Genomic DNA, 24,147 nt, shown 5'->3' with positions numbered 1-24,147 from the left:
ACATAGTAAAATATCATAGTACACTTGACAAAGGAAGCATCAAGCTACAGCCTTTTAAAAAATAAATAAAAGTAGTAATTCTAAGAGCCTTTAGAACCCAGGAGACTAGAAGCTTTGCCACAGAAAAGCAAAATCTCTGCATTGCAAAAACAGTCCAAACACAATTAAGAGAAAAACGTTCATGGAAAGGAAAAGCCATTTTGATATTGGGGCACAGAGTGAAGTCGTACACTGAGAATTCATTGGATTGTTCTTATTACTCTGGAATATATTTTACAATTTTGTCATTTTTTAAAAGAAAAAAATCGAAAGCAAAGTTGAAAGTTTTGTAGTGTGGACCTCGATAAGTCTTTACTCATACCTTGAGTAACAACTGATACTGACATCAATATAATGTTATGCATATTCCATGTGCCTCCTAAAGTGTGTGTGATTCTTAAGATTTGGTGTGACACAGGAACGCTTAGATGAATAAACAAAGTCAGAACCACTATAGTACATAACTTTAATTTAGTTTAGTGCAAGCTCACTAGCTAGGGAAAAGAAGCTTACAATGTTCTGATCTCCTAGCTGAATGACCTTGGGAAGATTTTAACCTATCTACAAAATATGGCAGAAAACCAGATGAATTATAAGATGCTATTCGTTTTTTGGATCTCATCAATTTTGGTAGCTTGGCATTTGAAAAAAAAAAAAAACATCATTCTACTGCAGATATTACTGCTTAGCAGAAAGAACATAAATTTTTAGTTTAAACAAAAGGTTTCAGAATCCACCTGGTTAAAACAAAAACAAATCCTTTGATGTAACCATATGGTGCTCATAAATCAATTTATGCTCCTAAAACTTCCTTAAAAGCTAATAAGCTTTTATTGGATAATTATAAAACTGAATGAGGTGAGAAAACACAGAACCTTGCTAATTCTACTAATGGATCAAATCGAAAGACATAAAAAGAAGCCGATGGTTTGATTTATGCAAAAATGCACCTTTAAAAAAGCCAAGTTTCCCATTTTTCCTGCAGTTTGAAGCAAAAACATTAAAGAATTTCTTAAACAATACAGTGACACACACTTTAAATTTTCTATTTTGAAACTTTCATACGAAGATTGGCCAAAGCTGTAATTTATTCCAGTATAGAATTTCTCAGGACTTACTACATAGTTTTATTAATCAGTACTCTTTCCTGTTTCTTCAGCTTTATGTTCTGATGAATTTAGCTTTGACTTTGAAGCATCATGAGACCTAGACGGAACTTACTGAATGTTCCCTGTGTACTGGGAGCTCTTCTAGATGCTGCAGATACAATGAAAGATCAAGGACCTTAGAATGTGTTTAAGGACTTTAGAATGGTCAGAATAAAGATTAGGTAGTTAGCAAGGCGAGGAGTACAGGTAGACCATTAAGGCAGTGAGCAAGGAGTACTTAGAACAAAAGTGGCACATGGCTAGTCTTGGGCATCAAGGCCGCTTAACAAAGCGAGTGATCTAAGCAGAAACCTCCTAAGGGTGATTCCCATCATTAACCAAGAAAGATCAATGAGGCCAGATGTAACATTTGAGTCTATCTCAGTGATGTCCTATTTCTCACTGTGCCATGCGAAGGCCACAATAAGAACAGCAAATGTGTGATTATCTTTAGAATTAAAAGGGTGACTTTCAGGGAAGGCATTTCATTACTGTAGCCTCAAGGTTTGACACCAATTTATTTGGGGGATTGGGTGAGGGCTAGGAGTGGTAAATGCCATTCTCTCAACTGGAAGATTTTGTTATGAAAGTGGGTTACCTGGCAGGGGATGCACCATCACGGGAAGTAGCGTATGGACCCAAGAGGAGGTTAGTGTCGGGTCCAGAAGAGCTAGGGAAGCTCAGACAAGGAGCATCAACTTCCTTAGTTCCAATATACTTGGAAGGTTGGGGCAGGGGTGGGACTCAGGGTTCAATCCAGGCTCTGCACTCAGGGATCAATCTTGGTGGGGCTTGGGGTCCAACCTGGTCAGCTGGTGCAAGGTGAACGCCTTGCAAGCTGTACTATCTCTCCAGCCCTAGATCCAGTGGGTTTGTGTGTGTGTGTGTGTGTTTTAAGCCACGTGAAATACATAATGGGTTTTGATCATACAATGTTCCAATACCCATCTCATCCTTTCACCAGTGTATATTTCCCACCACCAGTGTTCCCAGATTCCCTCCTGCCAGCCCCACCCCCACCCCTCACCCCTTGTCTGCCTCTACTGGCACGCACTTTTCTTCTCTTTCCTTTCGGACATTATGAATTGCAGCACAGGTACTCAAAGGTAATCATGTATATCCCTTTTACCGACATTCAATTTTTGTCCAGAGTGATCATTTCCAATTACCACTGTCATAGTGGTCCCTTCTCTAACCTAACTGCCTTCCCTCGCCACCACTTGTGGCAAGCCTCCAAGCAGGAGCTCCAGCTTTTTTGAAGAAGGTAGCACTGTTTGCAGGTGCGGAGTAAAGACCAAAAAAAAAAAAGGAAAAAGAAAAAGAAGAATCATCAACCTCAATGCCCTAAGGTAAACTGCTGCAAGCAACAGTTTCAGAACACTGGGTGCCCCCCGCGGGTCCCGGAAGGCTCATCCCTCCCACCGTACTCCCCTCCCCAAGGGCTGGAAAAAGGCGTGGGCGTGTACCCCGTGGCGTGCCGGGAGGGAGGACATCTGGGTCACGGTCACCCGGGCGGAGTCCGCATCCTCAAGAGGCCGCTGCCCGCCAAGGCGGACCCGCGGGCTCAGCAGCGAGCGCGCGGATTCCGACCCGGGGCCCCTTCCCGACGGTCCTCGCCCGGGAGCCGCGGACGGTGTCCTCGGAGGGGCGGCAGCGGGCACCGCGGCGGTCTTCCGGAGCCCCCGGGCCGCCGTGAGCCGGCCCGTGCCAAGACCCCGTGCGAGGAGCCGGCCGCTGTCCCCCCGCGCTCCGCGTCCCCGCGGGACTTACCCGGACAAACCCCGCCTGCCGGGCTCGGGCGGGCGCCCCTCCGTCATCGACCACTTCGGCCCGACTCGCAACACGGTGAGGCGTCCGAATGTCTCGATTTTTCTTTGCTAAAATTAAAAAAGAAAACAAACAAACAAAAAACCCAGATCGATCAATTCTCCACGCTCAAGGTACGCAAGTGGCGTTTGGGGCTTTCCCAACCCGGAGCCCACGGGACCCAGGAGCAACTTCAAATCTGGCGCCTAGGCCCGGGAGTCCCGCCCCTTCCGGGAAGTGACGGTTCCGCCCCCATCCCCGTTCGGCCGCACCGAAGCTTTCCGGGCTCTCGGCGGGGCCACCGGGCGGCACTGCGGCCGGGGAGGACCTGCATGATCTTCGTTTGCACTTAAGCAAATCAGCCGCCGCTTACCCCGTGCTCCAGGCGGCCGCCGACCGCGGACTTCCTCCTAGTGGCTTCGTCCCGCCCTCCGGCGCCGTCACTTCCGGCCCGCCCCCGCGCTCCCGCGGGTGGCGCGAAAAGTCGGCAGGGCGCAGGCGCGGGCGAAGTCCCGGCGGGCGGGGCGGGGGGCGGGGCGCAGGCGCGGAGCGGAGCGTCGGGCGGTGGGCGCTTGGGGGGGCGGCGGGGCTCCTGCCTTCTCCTGCCCGTCGGCGCGTGGTTCCCGGCGGCCCCAACGGCGGGCCAGCCCGGGCCGAGACGCCCTGGCCGCGGCCGTCGCGCCGCACCACCAGCCCGCCGCCGCCGATCGGGTTCCTCTCGGGGACTTGGACTTGTTGGAGGTAGGTGGAGGGCGCGCGCGACTGTCGCTGCCCCCTCGCCGCGATCCGCGCCGCCGCCGCCGCCTCCCGGGGCCGGCGCTGTCCCCCCGTCCGTCTCGCAGAGAGCGGTGCCTGCCCGCTCCCCGCCGCCGCCGGGCGGGCCGTGCGGGGTCCCGCGGGGAGCTCGGCGCCCTCCCCGCCAGCCGCGGGAAACTTGCGGCGGGAGAGCTGGGCCGCTCCCGCCGGCCGCTCGGCGGCGCGCCGGGCGGGTTCCTGCCGGGCCGAGGCGCGGCCCCCCCCCACCCCGGGCGCCCGGCGCGGAGAGGGGCCGCGGGGCCGGCGCGGGGTCCGGTCGGGTCTGGGAATCACGCTCCGGTGGACGCGTCTCCCGCCACCCTCCTCCCCCAGGTATTTTAAGTTTCTATTCCAAAGCGATCTGCAAATTTAAAAAAAAAAAAGCACGTAGATGGGAATTTGCAGTTGAAAAAAAAATCCCAAGTACCTGGGGTGGGGGGCAAAAAAAGAAAGGCACTGACCGAATGGTCCTGAAACATTTAAATAAGTGCAGTTTAGATGTTTTCGTCTGGCAGCAGCCCTCAACCACCCCCCCCCCCCGCGCCTTTTTTTTTTTTTGTCGTCTTCAACCTGTGGGAAAGAACTGGAGGAGAATCTCAATTGGGAATTGTAGGGGGTATTCATTGGGTGCTTAAGGGGTAGGGAAAGGGCTGAAAGGTCTCTTTGGGTGGGGGGGCTTTTAGATAAGGCGGTGATGCTTGCTAGCATAGAGGCATGTTCTTGGGTGCCTCATCGAAGACGCAAGTGACGGGAGCCCTTATTGCTCATCCGGATATTGCATGAGTAGGAGATTAAAAGTAGGGGTTTTTGTTTGTTTGTTTGCTTGCTTGTTTGTTTTAGACTGATTCTGGAAATGTCAAAGGGGGGAAGAAGGGCGCAGATTCCCTGACTTTAGGCGGCGTCCACGCAATCTTTTGAAGTGCTCTTGCGAGGAGCGGGAAGCGGATTCCACGGTCAAGTGCATGCTCGACAGGTGGGAGGCCCCGGGTTCGATCTACCCCCCCCCCACCTCCTGGGGGTGGAAAATGCGTTTGCGACAGGTCTCATAGATCTGTGAGTAGGGTGCAGGTGGGGAAGCATATTAGAAGCATATTAGAACTTCGACTTGGTTTTCCTTGCACTTTATTGGTGTTGTGAAAAAGACAGTCATAATTAGGATGGAATAGGTTCGATCAAAACTTACTTCCCACGGTCTGGACTATTAAAAAGGTTTGGAGGCTGCTAGAATTTTGCTTAAAGCATGTTTTTAATGTAAAACAGCCACGTGACCCTGCTCAAATTCCGTCTGCTGGTACAGTAACCTATTCCGTTTTAGTTCTTGGGTTGGGCAATGTGGCTTTGCGGTGAACTTGCCTTGCAAAAAACTGTGAGAATCTGGACGCATCCTGTAGTTTAAAATAAAAAACAACAGCCGAAACAAAAAAAAAAAAAAGGATTTACGTTTCAGTTCTCCTTCTGTGATGGGAGAGAGTAACTTAGTACCTAATTTGGGGCGGAGGTGGGGGTTGGGGAGGAGGAGCAGAGGGTGGAGGGCAGAATCTTTGGGGAATGATTCATTAATTTTACCTCCTGAGTTGAAAGCATTTTGTTTGCCTGGCAAAAAAAAAAAGTTAATGCAAATGGCATATGAAACTTACAGAGAAAAACAGGTTTTGTTCTTCAGAGATTTATTTTGCTGTCTGTATTTTAACTGAGTGCCTAGATGGTAGAATTTATAAAAGCCTGCCTGAATCTTGACATCATGATTAGACTGCAGTTGTGAAGATTAACCAGAGAGATATGTGACTTTCAGAAGTTAATAAGCAATTCAAAATTTTGCCATAACTGCATTATATTTGATGTAATTAAATGTTAAAGTCTGTACACACACACACAAGTTGAGATGACTGAGAGCCCTGTCCTCACGTTAATATTAATAGCATTTTTCATTCACTAGCTAAATGAGTTGCACACTTCCCATGGTCTCCCAATTAAAAATACTTCCCTTAGCTTTTTTTAGCTGCATGTTCTAATCTGTCTCTGTTGCAGAAGATATTTTACTGTCTGTTGGTTTCTTCTTTTCATATCTAGGAGCACTTCAGATTTGTGTTTTTAACCAAAATACATGTATTATTTTAACTCTCTCGCTGCCTACTCTACAGTGACATTTAGCATTAAGTGTGAAGATTGGTTTTGAAAAATTTATGAAGTTAAATTTAAATTTTTACAGTGAAATTTTCTAAAGCAAGTCCAAAGTTTTGTCTTGGATAGTAACATTAGAGGTTAGAGGGACTCATCAAAATAGAATTCTTTTTGTAGCTTTATATATTGATGAAGCACAGACAAAAAGGGAGAGAGAGAAAGAGAGAGAGAGAGAGAAGCTGCTATTGAGCATTTGTCAGTTAAACCTAGTTCATGATAATAGGAACTTCAAATTTAAAGTGACATGACACTTGGGGTTTTTATATATCTGGATCTCGATAAAGGAAATAAAAAAAAATTTCAAAAAAGTATTTAACAAGTGTTAATTCTATCCTTCCACATTATTGGTGACTTAAGTGTAAGCAGTCTTTCAAATTTCTTGGTTTCAACTCTATTTCATTCCTTAATTTAATGTTGCTTTTATTGAGTCTTCTATCATTTTTTAGAGACTAGTTTATTTTCCCCTATCGATGCTCATTCTTATTTCTCTGTCCTCTACATTGAGGAATGTCTTTTTTCTTTTCTTTTCTTTTCTTTTTTTTTGCGGCGGGAGAGGGGGGTGTCACACCCTACAATGCACAGGGGTTACTCCTGACTCATGCACTCAGAAATTACTTCTGGTGGTGCTCGGGTAACCATTTGGGATGCTGGGAATCGAACCCGGGTCGACCACGTGCAAGGCAAACGCCCTACCTGTGCAAGGCAAATGCTCTACCTTCTGTGCTATCGCTCCAGCCCCGAGGCCACAGGATATCTTAAAACATAGATTAGTCTTCTAACTTTATTATCAGAAGTGCAGGGCTGTTGCTGATCCAGACTTGTTTGGTGATTTTTTTTTCACTTGTTTGTACTATTATTTGTTGATATTTATTGTCTAGATAGTCAAATTTATTATTTTGGGGCCAGGAGACATGTAGGGTAGGGGGTTGGTGATGGAAATCAAACCCAGGCCTTCTACACGCAAAGCTTTTACTCAGCCCTTGGTGCTATTTCAGCAGCTCCTGCCCTCCTGCCCTCCATCCCTCCACCAGTGGCATTTTCCACCACCAGTGTCCCCGCTATCCCTCCTGCCACCCCACCCCATCACACCCCCTACCTCTATGGCGGACAATTTCCTTCTTACTCTCTCTCTACTTGGGGCATCATGATTTGCAATACAGATACTGAGAGGCCATTATGTTTGGTCTTTAGTCTACTTTAAACACTCATCTCCCATCCTGAGCGATCGCTCCAACCATCATTGACTTGGTGGTCCCTTCTCCATCCCAATTGCCTTCTCCCCTAGAGCGTAAATAAGGTAGACTTCCAAACTGTCGTTTTAATTCTTATGTCTGTTCTCATTGCTCTTAGTCCCTGCTTTGGTCTTAATGGGAATTATGGCTCTTCCATACACATAATTTTTAAATTTGGGTATTTAATATTTTTTAAATGCATTTGATCTCTAAAGTTTTCTATGCACATACTTGCTGTAATGAACCCTTGCTATTGATTTTACTTTCACTATTTTTTTTTTTTTGGTGGGGGGGATGCAGGATGGAGGGGACAGTTGTCTCTCAGGTAGTCTCAGGAGGCCCAATCACGCATTCTCCCCTCCCCCTGAAAGAGGAAGCCTCCGTTTCCCCCTTGCCAGTGAGAGGGAAAGCCAGTTTCTCCTCTCCAGATGTTCCATCTCGACCCTGTCAACCTGACTCACATTCCACCCCCGAGGCCCAGCATTCTCGGGCTTCCCAGGAACATAAAACTCTGCCCTGGACTCTAGGCTGACAGGGAAACTAAGATAATGGGCAGTCCTGGATTCTAGGCTGACGGGGAACTGAGCTCATTGGCAATTAGGCCTGGAAGATTTGTTTCCCCTTGCCAGGAAGAAGGACTCCACCGTTCCCCCATTGACCCGACACATTGCATTCTGAAAACCCTGCCCCAGCGGTCATAGAGATTTTTCAGGACCATAAAACTCTGTCCTGGAGCCTCGGCCGACAGGGAGATCGAGATAAAGGGGTAAAAATGCCCAAAAGATTTAGGCCCAGCTAAGACATCGCTGTCATTTTCTGGCACCTTCTGTAAACACTTGCTGACCAATAAGAAGTGCCAGGAGCCCTTAAGACGGCCTGCACCAAACTCCCTTCCCTTACCTGAGTCCGGTACTCGGCTCCTCTCCACTTGGAGAGCTCCTTTTCTTTTCTCGTCTGCTTTCCAATAAACTTTTCTGCTTTCCAACTCTTGAGTCTGAGCATCTTTATTCTTCAGTACTTGCAAGAATGAAAGAACCTGGGAATCATGTGCGGACGCAGAGACCCCCTGCTGCTGTTTTTACCCTGGCTGCACCTGCCACGTTTAGGGGACCCTGGGGTGCTGGGAAGCAGACCCAAGTGTCCTAACTGCTATGCTACTTCCTGGCCCCTTGAACTATTTATTTAATTTGATAAGCTGTTGTCCGTGTGTGTCTGCCTAGAGTTTGCCTCTGCCTCCTTTTGTGGGCAGTGCAGGGGTGATGCACTCCTTGCTGTCTTGCTCAGGGGTCTTGGATCTGGGGGTGTACCCCTATGTGGGCGTGGGGGTCAGACTGTCTGTCCATCCCAGTGGAGTTCGCTTTTTATGAGAAAGTAATGATATGCCTTTCAATCTTATTTTTTAAATATTATAAATATTTATATAAACTTAAATATGTAATTTTTTATATTTATAGGCTTATAAATATATACACTCATATAAAACTTATATAAACTTATACAAATTACATATTAAATATATAAACTTACATATTTATGTAAACATAAATATATAAACTTATATAAAATTTATATAAAACTACTATAAACTCTAAGGAGTTTTAGTGATAGGGAGTTTGGGAGTTTCATACCCCAGGAGCTATTTTCTGTCCTGTGTGTATTCCAGACGATTTAGAAGCATGTTTCTTATTTTATGTCTCTTAAAGCTGTGTTAGCCGGTATCTAACAGGTATTAAAAAATGAGTCATAGGTATTAGAAAAAAATGTATTCTCACTAAATCACAAAGTGATTACAACTTCAGTATCTATTAAAGGCAGGTTACGATGGCAACCAAACAGCAGACTGCAAATCCTAGGTCAAACCCAGCAAATAAAAACCATCTTTGGCATGTAGGGTAGCTCAGAGTCTCACATTCATTGTTAAAAGCTTAGCACATTTACCTTTGTGCATCTTCCAACAGTTTCACTTGATAAATGACCATCTTTTAAGGATAAAACATTAAAATTTGCTGGTGTTCAAGTGTCTGCCAACTGCTCGATAATGTATTAAGTATTAATAAAAAATAGTACTTATATTCCAACAGGGCATTTTATGTTGGACACAACAAGAATTAATGCTTTTTCTTTGCCCTTCTTTAATAGACTCTTAACTGCTCAGTAATTGAGGTGAGGGTGGAGGACGGGCCAGAGGAAGGTACAAGGTGTTTGGGGAAAATAGTCTAGCGAATTTACATGAGCAAAAAGCAGAAATTAATGTACATTGAGCTTGTTGTTTAGGCCTTTGAGTAATATGTTTAATTTTCAAGGTCTGATTTCTATAATCAAATTAAATGTTATTTGTAAAAAAATATATTGAATGTTATGCAATTGTGGCTAGTGATAATAGTTGCCTAAGGCATTTGTCCTATTTGTTCAGTGTCCGTATGCTAAATGATAGTATACCTATTAAGTAGTATTTGATTATCTTGATAAATTAGGTTCTTCGTTGCCTTAAGGAAAGGATAAAATACAAGTTATTTAATGTAGAATAATTCTTTTCACATTAGCATGCTTGTGAATCACCAGAAATCTCATTAAGATAAAGATTCTGACTCACTGGGTTTAGTTGTGGGGCCAGTTTCTTAGGAGTAGTAAATGTTGTTTTCTGGTCCCTGGACGCCACCTTAAACATTAAGAAGATGCAAGTCTTTTATTCTTTTGCTTTGCTTTTGTTTTCGGATCACACCTAGCTGAGCTCAGGGCCCTAGCTCTATCCAGGAATCACTCCTGTTGAATTCAGGGAACCCTGTGGAATGCCAGGGATCAAACCTGCATCAGACTTAGGCAAAACAAAAGCCCTACCTGCTGTCATCACTCAGGCTCCATTGCCCTTGGCTTTTCAGCTGGTCTAACAGACTTCCTTGCTTGCTGGCTGTGCCTCACAGGTCATAGCATTTTTTCCTGTTCTTCAGTCTGTGCCCTGTGGTTGTGGATCTGTGAGAGCCTTTCGAAGGAGCTAAACGATTAAAACTTATCATAAAAAGTTATTTGCCCTTTCCACTGCATTCACTGTTCAGTGTGTAGTGGAGATTTTCACAAGCTATTAGGCTGTGATGTTCTTTCTTTGATGACTTGTGCGGTTTTTTGTTGAACAGTTTCTCCAGGGGCCAGGGAGATTGTACAGAGGTTTGATTTCTTGTGTCTCTAGGTGTAGCTCTGGAGCCCCTCCAGACCATGGGGTAGCTCTTGTGGTTCCTGGTCCTGCAGGTCCAGAGCATCATTCTTTGCAGGAAAAAAAATTTTTTTTCCCTAGCATCTCTGTAGCACTGTCGTGGCACTGTTGTTCATCGATTTGCTCAAGCAGGCACCAGTAACGTCTCCATTGTGAGACTTGTTACTGTTTTTGGCATATCGAATACGCCAACAGGGAGCTTGCCAGGCTCTGCCATGCGGGCAAGATACTCTCAGTAGCTTGCCGGGCTCTCCATGAGGGATGGAGGAATCAAACCCGGGTCGGCCGTGTGCAAAGCAAACACCTACCCGCTGTGCTGTTGCTCCAGATTTATGTGTGCTTATTATATTGCAGTCAGGGAGATAGCTCGAAGAGTCTGAAGCACTTGCTTTGCATGCAGGAGGCCTGGGTTCCACCCCCAGTACTGCATGGCTCCCTGAACACTGTCAGGAACGAGCCCGGAGCACCATGCAGGGAGCTGCCTCAGAACACCACAAGTGTGGTCCCATAACAGAAAAACAAAACAAAGCAACATGTTTACCATATCATAAATTAAAGTAGAGAAACTTTTAAAAAAAAATTTCTAGAGATGCTAGATCGAGTGTATCTAGCCGCTCTCGCTGGTGGTGCTGAGCTCTATGTACCCGCCTTAGCCTTGGTCCTTTCATTCAGCGACCATAGCGGACCAGGACTGCTGCCCCGTGGTCGTTAAGCTTGGACATGGCCTTAGATCTAGAACCTTATCTCGGACAAAGCCTGAGCTCTGGAACTTTGCCATGGCTACAGTGTCAGATGTAGACGCGTAGGAAAGCCCCTCCCGTGACTGCCCCTCCCGTGACTGCCCGGTGCTGCCTGGGTGGGTGGGACTTACAGCTGCCCCTCGCAGTCTGCAGGCCCGTCGCTTGCTCACCTCTGCGGTGTGAAAAGCAAACCTCATCTGACTCCATCCCGGGAAAGTGGGAGTAAGTGACCCCTTTTCAGTCCGGGTGGGGGCGACCGTCCAGCCACGCTCAGCGATCTGATGATGCCACCACTGTGTGTTCTTGCCTGCCGAGCTTACTCCTCTCACACGGCGTTACTTGGCTGTTGATCTGCCCTCTCAGTTATTCCGACTAGGGTTCCTTGATGTCTTTGCTGCTGTGAGAGTAGAGTGGGGTGAGGGGGGTGTGGGGGAAAGTGGGGTGGGCATTGGGGTTTGGTTTTTTCCCCCCCAGTGGTGTTTGGACAGAGTAGAGTGCTTGTTTATTATACAGAGGGTTTGTGCATTGTTAGGCCAACCCTTCCTTGGTGTTTTGGCTGGAGACGTGGGTGACCAGAGGTCACTTGGGCCACACACAGTTCCGAGGTTTATACTTAGGGCTTCATACCCGCAAAGCATGTGCTCTGCCACTTGGGACACACCCCTGCGCTAACTTGTTATTTTCTCTTTTTCCCTCTGCACCTGTTGGTGTTTCCCCAGTTGTTGTTGGCCTTTCCAGGATATTTATGGCAAAGCGAAAACTCAGGGACTCAGCACTTGGTCCGTTTTCTGGGTCCCGAATTCCCTGGCCACTCTGCTTTCTTCTCTCTTATGTCTTATTTGTTTGTCTTATGTATAATTTCCAAAGTTTTTCGTTTTATTAAGGAGAGGGACTAGGAAAATATATTGCTCTTCCACTCTCTACAAAGAATTCTCTGATTGTATTTTTAACTTACACTTTGGGAGAAAGAATCAGAGACCCAGTTCTAGCTCCGTTATGTATTTTTTATATTTAGTTATGTTGAAGTATATGAATAAGCAGTAAATATTCCCACTTAAGGAAACTTTATCAGATAAAGCAAATAACTAATTTTTGATACAATGCGTAAGTTCAAATTTGACAACGCAGCTTGTGTGAGAGGAGTCATGACTGCAGATGAGGATTTTGCAAAATATAAAGGAAACATGTAGTTTTGATCCTTAAGTTTTCACTGTTTTGGGAAGTAAATTGTGGAAAAATGGACTCAGGATGATAGAGTATAACATAGAAAGAAATTAAAATTACATTAAAGAGTCTAATAATATAGTCTTATTCTAATAGCTTTAATTTTAGTTCTTTCTCAATTTCATTGCTGGGGAAAGAGAGAGAAATTTCTCAATTCATTTAATGAAGTATACATTGCCTTAATAATAAAACAATCTTCCTAAGAACTTTTATTACTATTTTAGAGATATAAAAAAATATTCTAAGGAGAAGGCAGCTAGAATAGAGAAGGAATCACTAAGTCAATAATGGTTGGAGGCATCATTCAGGATGGGAGATGTGTGCTGCAAGTAGATAAAGGACCAAACATGATAACCTCTCAGTATCTATATTGCAAACCATAATCCCCAAAAGTAGAGAGTATGGGAGAAATTGTCTGCCACAGAGGCAAGGGGAGGCTTGGAATTTCGGGGCAGGGGAGGGTACTGGGGACATTTGGTGGTGGAAAATGTGCACTGGTGGAGGGGTGGGTGTGCGATCATTGTATGACAGAAACTCAAACATGAAAGCTTTGTAACTGTATCTCATGGTGATTCAATAAAAAAAATTATGTAAAGTCTTTTTATCATTTTAGCTCTAGATCTATTTTATTTTTTAAAATACAAAGGTTTATTGGAAAGTAGAAGGGGGAAAAAAAGGAAAATCCCTAGCCAGGGAGGAACTTAGGATAGAGCTCATTTCTTTAGTCCTAAGTATATTTAAAGAGAAAATGAAAGCAACAATGAGAATAATCTTAGCAATTTGTTTCAATCACAGATGCTTCATTTTAATGTTTAGAATATTTCATTTAAAAATACTAATTTCTAGGCATAAATTTTATAGCTTCTTAGTAAAAAGTAGGCTTCAGTGGGCTACTTTCATGGTTAAGGAAAACAGTTGTTGCTAGACAACTCAAAATATGCCTCTTGGGGAAAATAATAAAATGAGAATTTTAATCTGGTGTTCTATTGTTTATAAGTAGTAAAAATTGAAAGATTACTCTAGAATAATTTTAGAAGTTGTTACGCAGTTTTTATAGGAACCATAATTTTGCAGGTAAAGTTTTAACTTTTTTTGAGCTTAGGAGTCAGCATGTTCATGTATGGTCATGAATGAAATCCATATCATTAATACCTTGAGTAAAATCAACTAAGTAGCATAAACAAGCAATTTAAAAAACACATTTAGTATAAGTCCCCACATGTAGTCACTGTCACTGTGTACGTATCATAAGTGCTGTAAGTATATGTGTGATATATGTTATATATTTCTCTGGGTCAGAAGTCTGCCATACGTCTCACAGTGTGAAAAGTGAAGTGGCAGTGGATCTGTGTTCCTTTCTGGAACCTTTAGGGGAGAATTTATTTCCTTGCCTCTTTGGCCCTCGGGGCACCAGCATTCTTTGACTCATCCTTCCTTTCATGCAAATGTTTTTACTTTTCACAGGTATTTTTATTAAAGTAAAAATGAATGAACATAGTATTTACAACTTAAACATTTTTGAGACTTCTCTTAAGTTTAATCTGTTTGAGTCAAACAAACTATATGGTCTACTTGATTTACTTCTCTGTTACTATTATATTTGTTCAGACCTGATGGCCAAAAGAAAGGAAGAAAATTTCTTCTCTCCTGAAAATGCCAAAAGACCAAGACTAGAATCTGAGTTGGAAGAAGATTTTGATAGAGATGGTGATGAAGATGAATGTGCAGTGTCTTTCACTAATGGCACCTCTACCTTGGTAAGTGTGAGGCCTTAAAATGTGGGTTATTGATTGGCAAGTTTCTCCTGTTCAGTTACTAGGTCATATTCTTAATAAATAAGTGGAGGCAATATAATTTGTTAAAAACTTAGCTAAAACAACTTGAATAGTTTTAAGGTTAATTAGCAACATTAGTTGAGAAAATGTTGAAATAGAAATTCTTGTGAAAGAGAATAAAATGAACAAACTTTTAGTAAGACTCACAAAAGGCAGAAGGAAGACAGGAATCACTGTTCCCAGAAGTAGAATGGGGGCTCTCTCCATGGGTCCTGTCATCAGAAAGTGGCCAATAAGGTAATGTTGTTAACTAACTACATACAGACGTGTGACCTATTTGGAATGAACCAAAGTGCTCTGAAAGCTAAACTACTGTATTATCAGTGTGAAATAGATAATGTGAATCATTTTGCAACTAAAGAAAGGAAAGGCATCATTTAGAAACTCCTAAAAAAAAAAACTCATATTATTTAGACCCAGTTGATATGACTAGAAACTTGTACCAAGAAGAATTACTATAAATTCTGCAGTCTTGGGGCTGTAGCGATAGTACAGCGTGTAGAGTATTTGCCTTGCACATGGTCGACCTGGGTTCGATCCCCAGCATCCCATATGGTCCCCTGAGCACTGCCAGGAGTAGCCCCTGTGCATCGCCAGGTGTGTGTGACCCCAAAAACAAAAGCCAAACAAAAAAATTCTGTAGTCTTCCAGGAAACAGAAGAGAAAGGAATACTTTCCAGTTCGTTTTCTCGGTACAAGGCCCAAAGTGAGTATTAAGGGGAAAAAAGCAAAGAATTTGGGGCCAGAGTGATAGTACAGCTCACGGCAGACCTGGGTTCAGTCCCGGCAGCTCCATCAGATCCCCAAGCCCTGCCAGGAATGATCCCTGAGGGCTGAGCCAGGAGTAAGTCCTGAGCTCACTGGTGTAGCCCAAAACAAAACAAAACAATAATATTAATCTTGTATATCTTATGAGTATGGGTGCAGAAACCCCAATATAGTGTTAGCATATGTCATTCATCAGTATATAAGTCATACGCAATAATTAGTTATTATGCTTACAAGCTAATGCACAGTAATTTACTAGTTTAACAGACTTAAGTAGGGAAAAATCACAATATATTCACTTTATGCATAGAGTCTTGACAGATTTCAGCATTCATTTATGATTAAAATTCTTAGAAAAGGAATAGATATGGATATCAACACAATGAGGAACATTGAATAAAACTTGCAGCTGATATATTTAATGATGAAACACTAAACATATTTTCCCTAAAATTCAGGACTGAGGCAATACTGTCTGTTCCTTAATTCTTATTTAATATAATGCTGGCACATCTAGTCAATATATAAAGCAACAGAAAGGGCACAGATTTGAAAGGAAAAAACTTTTTGTATATTGCTTGATTATCTGCCTAGAATATCTCCAGGGATCTTCCCTCTCCCCCCACAAAAACCTCAGGGGATCAGAGTTGTGACACCATGGTGAATTGCCCACTAGCATGCCCTAAATGTGGAGGCCCTCAGTTTGATCATCTGAATACAAATATTTTTAAGTCAGTTGCTATGTATATGCATTGAACCACAGATACACTGAAATTTGAAGTATGCTTTTTACTTTATAACTGCTTAAGAAAAAAAATGTCAGATTGATAGTACAGTGGGTAAGGCACTTGCCTGATACGGAGCCCAGGGAGGCCATATGCAGTGACCATAAGCTCAGGAGACTCCTAGATAAATCAGTCCCCCTCCCCCAAATAAGTCAACAGTTTATCACTAAATCTAACAGATTATGTAGCTCCCGAAAACTGTGCAATGCTAATGGAAGGAATCCCAGAAGACTGTCATAAACATTGTGTATTAATAGATTCAAAGAATTGATAAAAGATGTAATTTCTTTCTTCAGATGATACACAGATTTAATGCAATTTCTGTCAAAATCTCAAGTTTTTTAAAAATACATAGTCAAATTTATTCAAAAATGTGGGCGTACAAGTAAAGAAACTAGACTATCTAAAACATTTTAAAAGTAGAGTGAATTTAGGAGTCGGTCTTCCAAATTTTAAGGTGTAATAGTAATTAAAATCGTGGTATTGATAATAGAGAAGGTTATTTAATGGAAGAGAGGTAGATTTTTCAACTACTGCTGGATCTCCATCTGGCAAACTCAATTAAAAAACAAATAATTTAAGAATGTATAGAAGTTATAAAGAAGTGTTTTGCTGAAGAGGAGGGTAGTCAGATGACAAATGTGCCTGTGATATTCAACAGATGGATCAGATGTCTACTGTCTCTTTTAGTCACTATTGTATTGGGAGGGAGCCCTAGCAGCAGCAATAAGGCAAGAAAAGTAAATCAAAGGGGTGAATGTTGGAAAAGAAGCAGTCATGTTATCTCTTTTTACAGTGACATGATATTATACATAGAAGACCCAAAAGAGTCCACAAAAACAAATAGAAAAACAACCTTCTAAAAGCAAACCAAAATGGCATAGTGGCTGACTGCAAAGTCAGTACACAAAAATTGGTTGCATTCTCACGTACAAATAATCAGAGGAGAATGAAAATTTAAAAATATCCCATTTAAAATAGTGTCCAAGAACGTCAAGTACCCAGGAATGAACTTAATAAAAGAGGTGGGAAATCTGTACTATGAAAGCTTCAGAACACTTAAGAAAAAGACCTTAGAACGTGAAAAAAATTTTCCATGCTCTTGGATCGGAAGGATCAATATTGTCAAAATGACCATCTTACCTAAACTACTACGTATATTCAATGCAGTCACTATTGAAATTCAGGTACTATTCTTGAAGGGCTTAGAACAGTCTATATAAGTTTGTATGGAATCATAAAAGACCCCGAATAGCCAAAACCATGCTGATGGGGGTGGGGGCGGGCGGGAGGAAGAGCACCTTGTTATGTAACTTGAAACTATACTGTAGAGCCATAATGATCAAAACAACATGGTATTGAAATAAGAAAAGACTCCAACCAATGATAGGTCAGAAAAGAATGTCCAAGGACAAACACCCCCATATTTGGTCAGTTAGTACTTAATAAAGGTGCTGAACGCATGACCTGGAGTAAAGACAGTCTCTTCAACAAATGGTGCTGGCAAAATTGGATAACTACGTGTAAAAAAGTAAAACTGAATTCATATCTCACACCTTACGCAAAAGTCAATTCGAAGTGGATCAAAGGCCTTGAGATCAGATCAGAATCTATAAAATACACTGAAGAAAATATAGGCAGAATGCCCCAAGATCTGAATATGAAAGGTGTCTTCAGTGATACATTTCCACTGTCAATGGCATCAGAATAAAAATAGACAAATGGGACCACATCAAAATAAAATGTTTCTGCATGGCAAAAGAAACATCGCCTAAAACTAAAAGACAGCTAACTGAATGGGAGAAAATATTGGAATCAACAATGGATGACATCCAGAATATGTAAAGTACTCAGCAACACGGGGGTTAGGAAAGAGAGGGAGGTTGACATGGGTGGCAGGATTGGTGATGAAACATTTTATGTTAAAAACTCAATTCACTGCTATTATAAAGTAAAATTTGGAAGTTAAAAACAAAGCGTAGTGTAAAACATCAACGACTACAATAAATTCAATCCAAGAAAGCTTTTTAAAAAAGTTGTCATCAGGGAATTCAAATTGAAATCATGAGATAACATTCCATCTGAATGACTAAAAAAAAGTGACAACGCCAAATGCTGATAAATGCATGCTTTCTGATCACTGTATATCTAGATCAGATATACATTGCTGGTTGGAATGTAAATGATACATCAATTCTGGGAAAATTAACACTCAACTACCTACTCTTTAACCCAATGTTTGTTACATGAAATGAAGATTCACTTTCACACACTATATATATATATATATATATATATATACATATATATATATACATATATATATATGAATATCCATGGCAGCTTTTTTTTTGTAATTAGCCTCAGACTAGAAATCCAGATGTCATTCAGTCTTCCTTTTTGAATATACTGTTACATTCCTGAGAATGATGGATTTGTATAATACTATATTTATGGCAATATTCATGAGAATGAATAGTGGTACAGCTGTACTATGAAATGCTGCCTAGCAGTAAGAAGCAGTGAACTGATAAAAGTATCAACAGACAAATTATTCAGAGTAAATACAGGCCAATCTCAAACTGTTCAATTCTGTGTGATTTCATTCATCTAATCTTGAAATGACTATTACAGAACTGTAAAGCAGGTTAGGGGACCAGAGGCTTAGGGTTGGAGTTGATTGGGTGGGATATAGGTGTGGCTATCCTGGGGCAACAGGAGTAATACTTGGTCTGTTGAAGTATTCTGAGTCCTTATCTGTGATTGGCTATTTCCTGTTTGTGATACTGTACTATTCAAGATGTTACCATTGACAGAACCTGGGTCAAGGATTCACAGGCTCACTTTTTATAACTTTTATTTTATGTAACTGCATCGGTAGCTACAGTTAGATACAAATTAAAATTAATTTAAAAAATGCCTTCAGCTGTGATTTACAGTATGTCATGACAGGATAAAAACATTTGGTTTTTGGTTTTTGTGCTTTTTTTCTTTTCAATAAGATTTTTGTCTTGTAGAAGAGATCCGGGGAGTTTTAAATAAATTTAAAAAATACTGGAGAGGCCCATGGAGATGCTTTAGCAGTTGAGGTCCATACATGCTCCTGAACAGGGGTCTGTCCCTGGTACTCCCTAGCTTCTGAAGCGTTGCCAGATGTGGCCCTTATTGTCGTCCACTTGGGATGGGGGGCGGGGGGAGTGCTCTAAAACAAAACAAAAGGAAAAAGTGGGTAAATGTGTGTTTAATTTATTTTTATACTTTAAGTGCAGAATGCAAGTAGCTACTGTTTCCCAAAATCTCTTTTTTTAGCTGGTTTTGGCCCACTCCCGGCAGTGGTCAGGGGTTACTTCTCACTGTACTCAGGAATCACTCTGGTGGGGCGTGGGGTACCATACGGGATGCTGGGAGCTGAACTTGGGTGGACCCAGTGAGGCAAGTGCACTATCTATGGCTGCCGTATACCAAAATCTTGATTAAAAATATTTGTGAACGTTTTGTAATTTAACTTTGACATAGATTTGCAATGAAGAATTATTTATATCTTGCAGATTTAGAAACTTTGTGTCCTTTGTACATTACCAAGATACTAGGTTATAAGTGACATGCAGCAATTCAGGTAGAATATAGTCTTAAACATGTTCACTCGGTTTATAAGGGATTTCATGTGTTCAGAGCTATATAATCACCTTTTGGGATACACTCCATAAAGTTGTGGTCTCACAGGAAGTCTTACTCTGCTATTGGTTTGCAGTCAGGGAATTCTCTGCTTCCGGACAGTTAGCTGTAGCAGAATATATTTTTGATGTCATGATTAAAGAGTGGGTATAAGCTACTGGCATTGACAGGTAAGGAGCATTGTGAAGCATACGATTAAGAGATAGGCTTCACTCTTTCCTGCTCAACAGAAAATTATCTTACTCAAAATGTCAGTGGTATCTATATTTAGAAACCATGTGCTACTTACCTCAGTATGGTTTTGATTGGCATTACCTAAAAATATCTCTCCACCTGTTAGAATGGTGGTTATCAAAAAAAAACCAAAAAAAACAGCAAATATTGGTGGGGATGTAGGTACAAAGAATTCCTCAGTTTTAGAATGTAAAATGGGACAGCCACGAAGGAAAGAGGTATGGAGATTTGTTTTTCAATAAATAGAATAGAAATGATTTATGATTTAGCTATTCCCCTTCTGGGTATTACCTGAAGAATATGAAAATATTGCTACAATAAGACAACATGCTTCCCTGTATATATAGTAAGCTGCAGTGTTATTTATAATAGTTAAGATTTAGAAACAACTTGAGTGTCCAGTGGTGAAGGAATGAATAAAGAACACAGTGGACTTCCAGTCAGGTGTAAGAAGCGGTGAAGTGTTGGGCCTGCAGGGAATAATCAGTGTCTTGCGAGTGTGAGTTCAGTCGCTACTGCCACTGCGCCTCTGTGAGCACCACAATTAGCATATAGATGTTGGTGCGTGCCACCGGTGGTGCACACTTGAATGTGGTAGCGTTAACAAAGATTGTAGCATTGACATCCACTAGTTTAAGAAGTACAGCTCTGTAAGTGCCGCAGACCCTGTCATCGCAGTGAGAAGAGGAAGAGGACAAAAAGAGATGAGGATTGCCATTTGTAAAGACATGGGTGAACCTACGAGAACATTTTGCTGTGTGAAATCAGTCAGATGGAGCAGAGCTAGTACTCTTAGGATTTCACTGGCATGTGGAATATAAAGCAACAAGGCAAAACATTAAAGGAACAAAAACCTTTAGGTTATGAGCAAACCCACTGGTGGATGCCGGAAGGAAAGTGGGAGTGTGGGGTGGGATTAGGGGTGCAGGAACTCGGTAAAGGGAATCAACTGTGTGGGCTAGAAGCTAGACGTGACGCTCTTGATGTGAAGTTAGCGGTTATAGAATTATGATGCTGAACACTGGAAACTTGGATGGCATTGAATTGAAGCCTCAATGAAAATGTTAAAAAATTACGTAGTCATTTGATTTTGAGAGGCTCTAAAAGGAGAGTGGACTCCTAAGGTCCCCATTTAATTTAATCTTCCTCGTTGATTGATGCTAATTCATTTCTTGTAACTTGTTTCATTAGTGGTCTTTTAATGATCCAACTTGAATGAGTAAATTAAGTGAGTAAACTAAACTGATTTTTAATCTTTTTTAATAGACTGCAGCCGAAGTTGGAATAATTGAGAGTATTCAGTTAAAAAACTTCATGTGCCACTCTATGCTTGGACCTTTCAAATTTGGTTCAAATGTCAACTTTGTCGTTGGAAACAATGGAAGTAAGTATTCTCAACTATACTGAGCAATGAGCAGTACTCTGGTATTAGAATGGATTATCTTTTTAAAATAAATGACTCAGTGCAGTCATAGATCTGTAACATGCTCTTAAGTATTTTCAACATTCTCTGCCAATTTACACTTCTTTGAAAAATGGATTAACTGGGTTAGTAATGACAAGCCCTTGCTTACTCATTTGAATCTGTTGACCTTGGAGTTCCTACTGGAGAGAGGCGGAGAGCTACTGTCTCCTCAGTTGAGGCAGCCCTGTGTCCTGTGTCTTACCTTGCTATTAAACATCAGAACGGAACATTAAAAAAAGTGCCAAGATTGTGCAGACATGAAAAAAAAATTTTTTTCATTGTGTGGTCAATGAAAGCTTTTTAAAGGAAAGGAGGTGGTTGTTTGTGCTGGTATTTAAAAAGAAATTTAGGTTCTTAAGTTTTCTTTGGGAAAGAACCAGCTTAAATGCTCCAGGCCTAAGTTTCTAGTCAGCAAAGGTTTGGAGAGAGAGAGAGAGTAGATCTGCATTATGATGGTGGACAACCTATGTGGCTTTTATCATATGGCGTGTGGAAGCGGCAGAGTCTGGCATAGGAGAGTCATGTGGTGGGAGTATTGTTAAGACTCTGAGAAGCATTTGCCTGCTTTAGGGGGTGGGGAGATGACTGGTAGGGCTGGTCTTGGACTTCACATATCGAAGTCTCAGATTTGGCCCCTGGTGCCTTAGTCCCCTCGGTACTGAGTTAGGAGTGCTTCCCCAGCCCCTCCCCCCCAAAAAATAACAGAACAGCCCAATAACAACAGTAACAAGGATTGGGGGGCTTTATACAGAAATCTCTGAGAAACCAGTTAAAATCACTTCTTTTGCAGTGATTGTGACTGCAAAAGTAAGGTTGTGACTCAGTGGTGAAGGATGCGTTGGCAAATAGATGCCTGAAACCTGGGTTTCATCCCCAGCACCATATAAACAAACAACTTTACCCGACTCCTCTTTTGGTAAAGGGGTGACATGATGAAGATTTTCTGGCCAAAACTGCACACAATGTGGAGAGTATATTAGAAAGGAGAACGTCAGGGAATGACAAAGATCAGTTTGTAGGTTTCGCCGTAGGCCAGCCAGCCATGAGCTGTCAGCAGCTTGTCTGGGTCCCGGTGTGCATGGAGAAGAGAAGGTTCTACTAGCTGGTGCCGTAGCTAGGAAATGGAAGCAGGATTTTGTAGTTCCACAGTCTACCTAATTGTAACTGTTTTCAGGAGGACGGTGTGGATAAAGATGACTGATGGGTTCTGCACTTAAGACTTTCTGTTGCACACTTTAAACAGTACTTTTATTAATAAAACTTAATAAAGTTATTAGTGCAAGTGGTAGAGGCAGTGAATTTGGTGCTGAAGAAAAGAAGCAAGTTAGAATAGGTGCTTGGAAAGCCTTTCTGGGCTGGAGAGATAGTAAAGTGGGCGGGGTGCTTGTCTTGTACACATACCTGGGTTTCGTCCCTCATACCACAGAGGGTCCTGTGAGCCCGTCAGGAGTGATCTTTGAATGCACCAGGAGTAAGCCCTGAGCACTGCTGAGTGTGCCCTAAAAACATAAAAAAGAAAAAGGCAAAAAAGGCATTGAGGCTAGTAATGATTATTTGTTAGTTTGGGGTTCTTTGTGGACAATGGGCTGCATTAATTAGTTTGCTCATGAAGTCAGGAAATGATTGTTCTCCATGTTCTGGGTAATTGTTAAAGATTTTGGGATCTTAATTTGATATTTTATGTATTGTAGGTAAAAACAGCTTTCAAAGCAAGTGTTTTCTCCTGCCCCCTTACCCACCATTTTTGTGGTGCTAGGGTTCGAACTCAGAACTTAACATACACAAGGCTAGTGCTCTGTTTGCTAGACCACACCCCCATCCCCAGGTTGGGCCCGTGCAGGGCAAGCACCTTACATTCTGAACTGTCTTTCAGGTCTCCAATCATTATTTCTTGTCTGCGGAGTTTAAATATTGTTCAAAATAGTTTTGTCTTCTGAGAATTTTTTTTCTTTTCCTAATTATTTTTCTGATCACTGTATCACTGTACCATTGTTGTCCCGTTGTTCATCGAGTTGCTCGCGTGGGCACCAGTAATGTCTCCATTGTGAGACTTGCTCTTACTTATTTTTGGCATATCGAATATGCCACGGGTAGCTTGCCAGGCTCTGCCAAGTGGGCAAGACTCAGTAGCTTGCCAGGCTCTCCAACAGGGACTAAGGAATCGAACCCGGGTCAGCTGCACGCAAGGCAAACGCCCTGCCCGCTGTGCTATCGCTTCAGCAACAGCTAAATATTTCATGACATATACAACTCTTTTTTAAATTGAGCTTCCCTGATTTACAGTATTGTTAATGATGTAATGATGGCTTAGTGAGTACATGATTCCAATGCTACACTCATCAGCAGGGTACCCACCTCCCTCCCACAAGGCCTTAGACTCTTCCCTTAAGTTCTCCCTACTCCCAACAGACTGTTCTGTAGAGCAGTTCTCTTATTTGTTGCCTTTGACCCTGTGATGCATCCTTGCTATGCATCTTTAAATGCCTCATAAAAGAGAGATCCTTCGTATCTATCTCATTTATTTTGACTGACTTCATTCGGCATAATACCTTTTAGTACCATGTCCCAGCATTTATATGATTTTGTTCTTTCTTAGAGCTGCATAATATTCCATTTCACATACATATCCCACAACCTCTTGATCCATTCATCTGCAGTTGGGCATTTGGGTCTGTGAATATATATATATATATATATATATATATATACATATATATATATCCTTTTGAAATCATGTTTTTGTATTTGGGGATAGATGTCAAAAATTAGTATTGAGGGGTCACATGGGAGTTCTATTCCTATTTTTTTGAGAGATCTCCATATTGTTTTCTGTAGAGGCTGAACCACGACATTCCCACCTGTCTCACCACATCCGTACTAACACTGTCTGTTTCTCACTGGACTGATACGGTATCTCAGTATTCTGGTTTGCATTTCCGTCATGAGGGATGCTGAGCACTCATTCACATGCCTGTTGGTCATCTGTATGTCTTCTCTGGGAAAGTTCCTGTT

General features: G+C 42.1%; 2 protein-coding genes across 3 annotated transcripts in view; one reads left to right on the top strand and one right to left on the bottom strand.

The window, feature by feature from the left end:
* GEN1 (GEN1 Holliday junction 5' flap endonuclease) overlaps positions 1-3,443 on the bottom strand; it is a 33,038-nt gene extending 29,595 nt beyond the window's left edge. The window contains 2 exon segments of the mRNA XM_055122135.1: positions 2,958-3,064; positions 3,367-3,443. The gene's annotated coding sequence lies outside the window, so the exon portion shown is untranslated.
* A 100-nt stretch (positions 3,444-3,543) lies between these two features.
* The window catches only part of SMC6 (structural maintenance of chromosomes 6), a 75,371-nt gene continuing 54,767 nt past the window's right edge, over positions 3,544-24,147 (top strand). The window contains exons 1-3 of one of the 2 annotated variants that reach the window (XM_055122784.1): positions 3,544-3,734; positions 13,982-14,130; positions 20,937-21,054. In XM_055122784.1, coding sequence (XP_054978759.1) covers positions 13,987-14,130; positions 20,937-21,054 — 262 coding nt within the window. In that variant the 5' untranslated portion in view covers positions 3,544-3,734; positions 13,982-13,986. Of the gene's footprint in view, positions 3,735-4,076; positions 4,122-13,981; positions 14,131-20,936; positions 21,055-24,147 lie in introns of those variants that run through there. The other variant, XM_055122785.1, reaches the window with a different exon arrangement.

This window comes from Sorex araneus, chromosome X (assembly GCF_027595985.1).
Source record: "Sorex araneus isolate mSorAra2 chromosome X, mSorAra2.pri, whole genome shotgun sequence".
In the NCBI taxonomy this organism is placed as follows: Eukaryota; Metazoa; Chordata; class Mammalia; order Eulipotyphla; family Soricidae; genus Sorex; species Sorex araneus.
The sequence above is the reverse complement of the archived record's forward strand: the minus strand, read 5'-3'. Positions and strand labels throughout refer to the sequence as shown.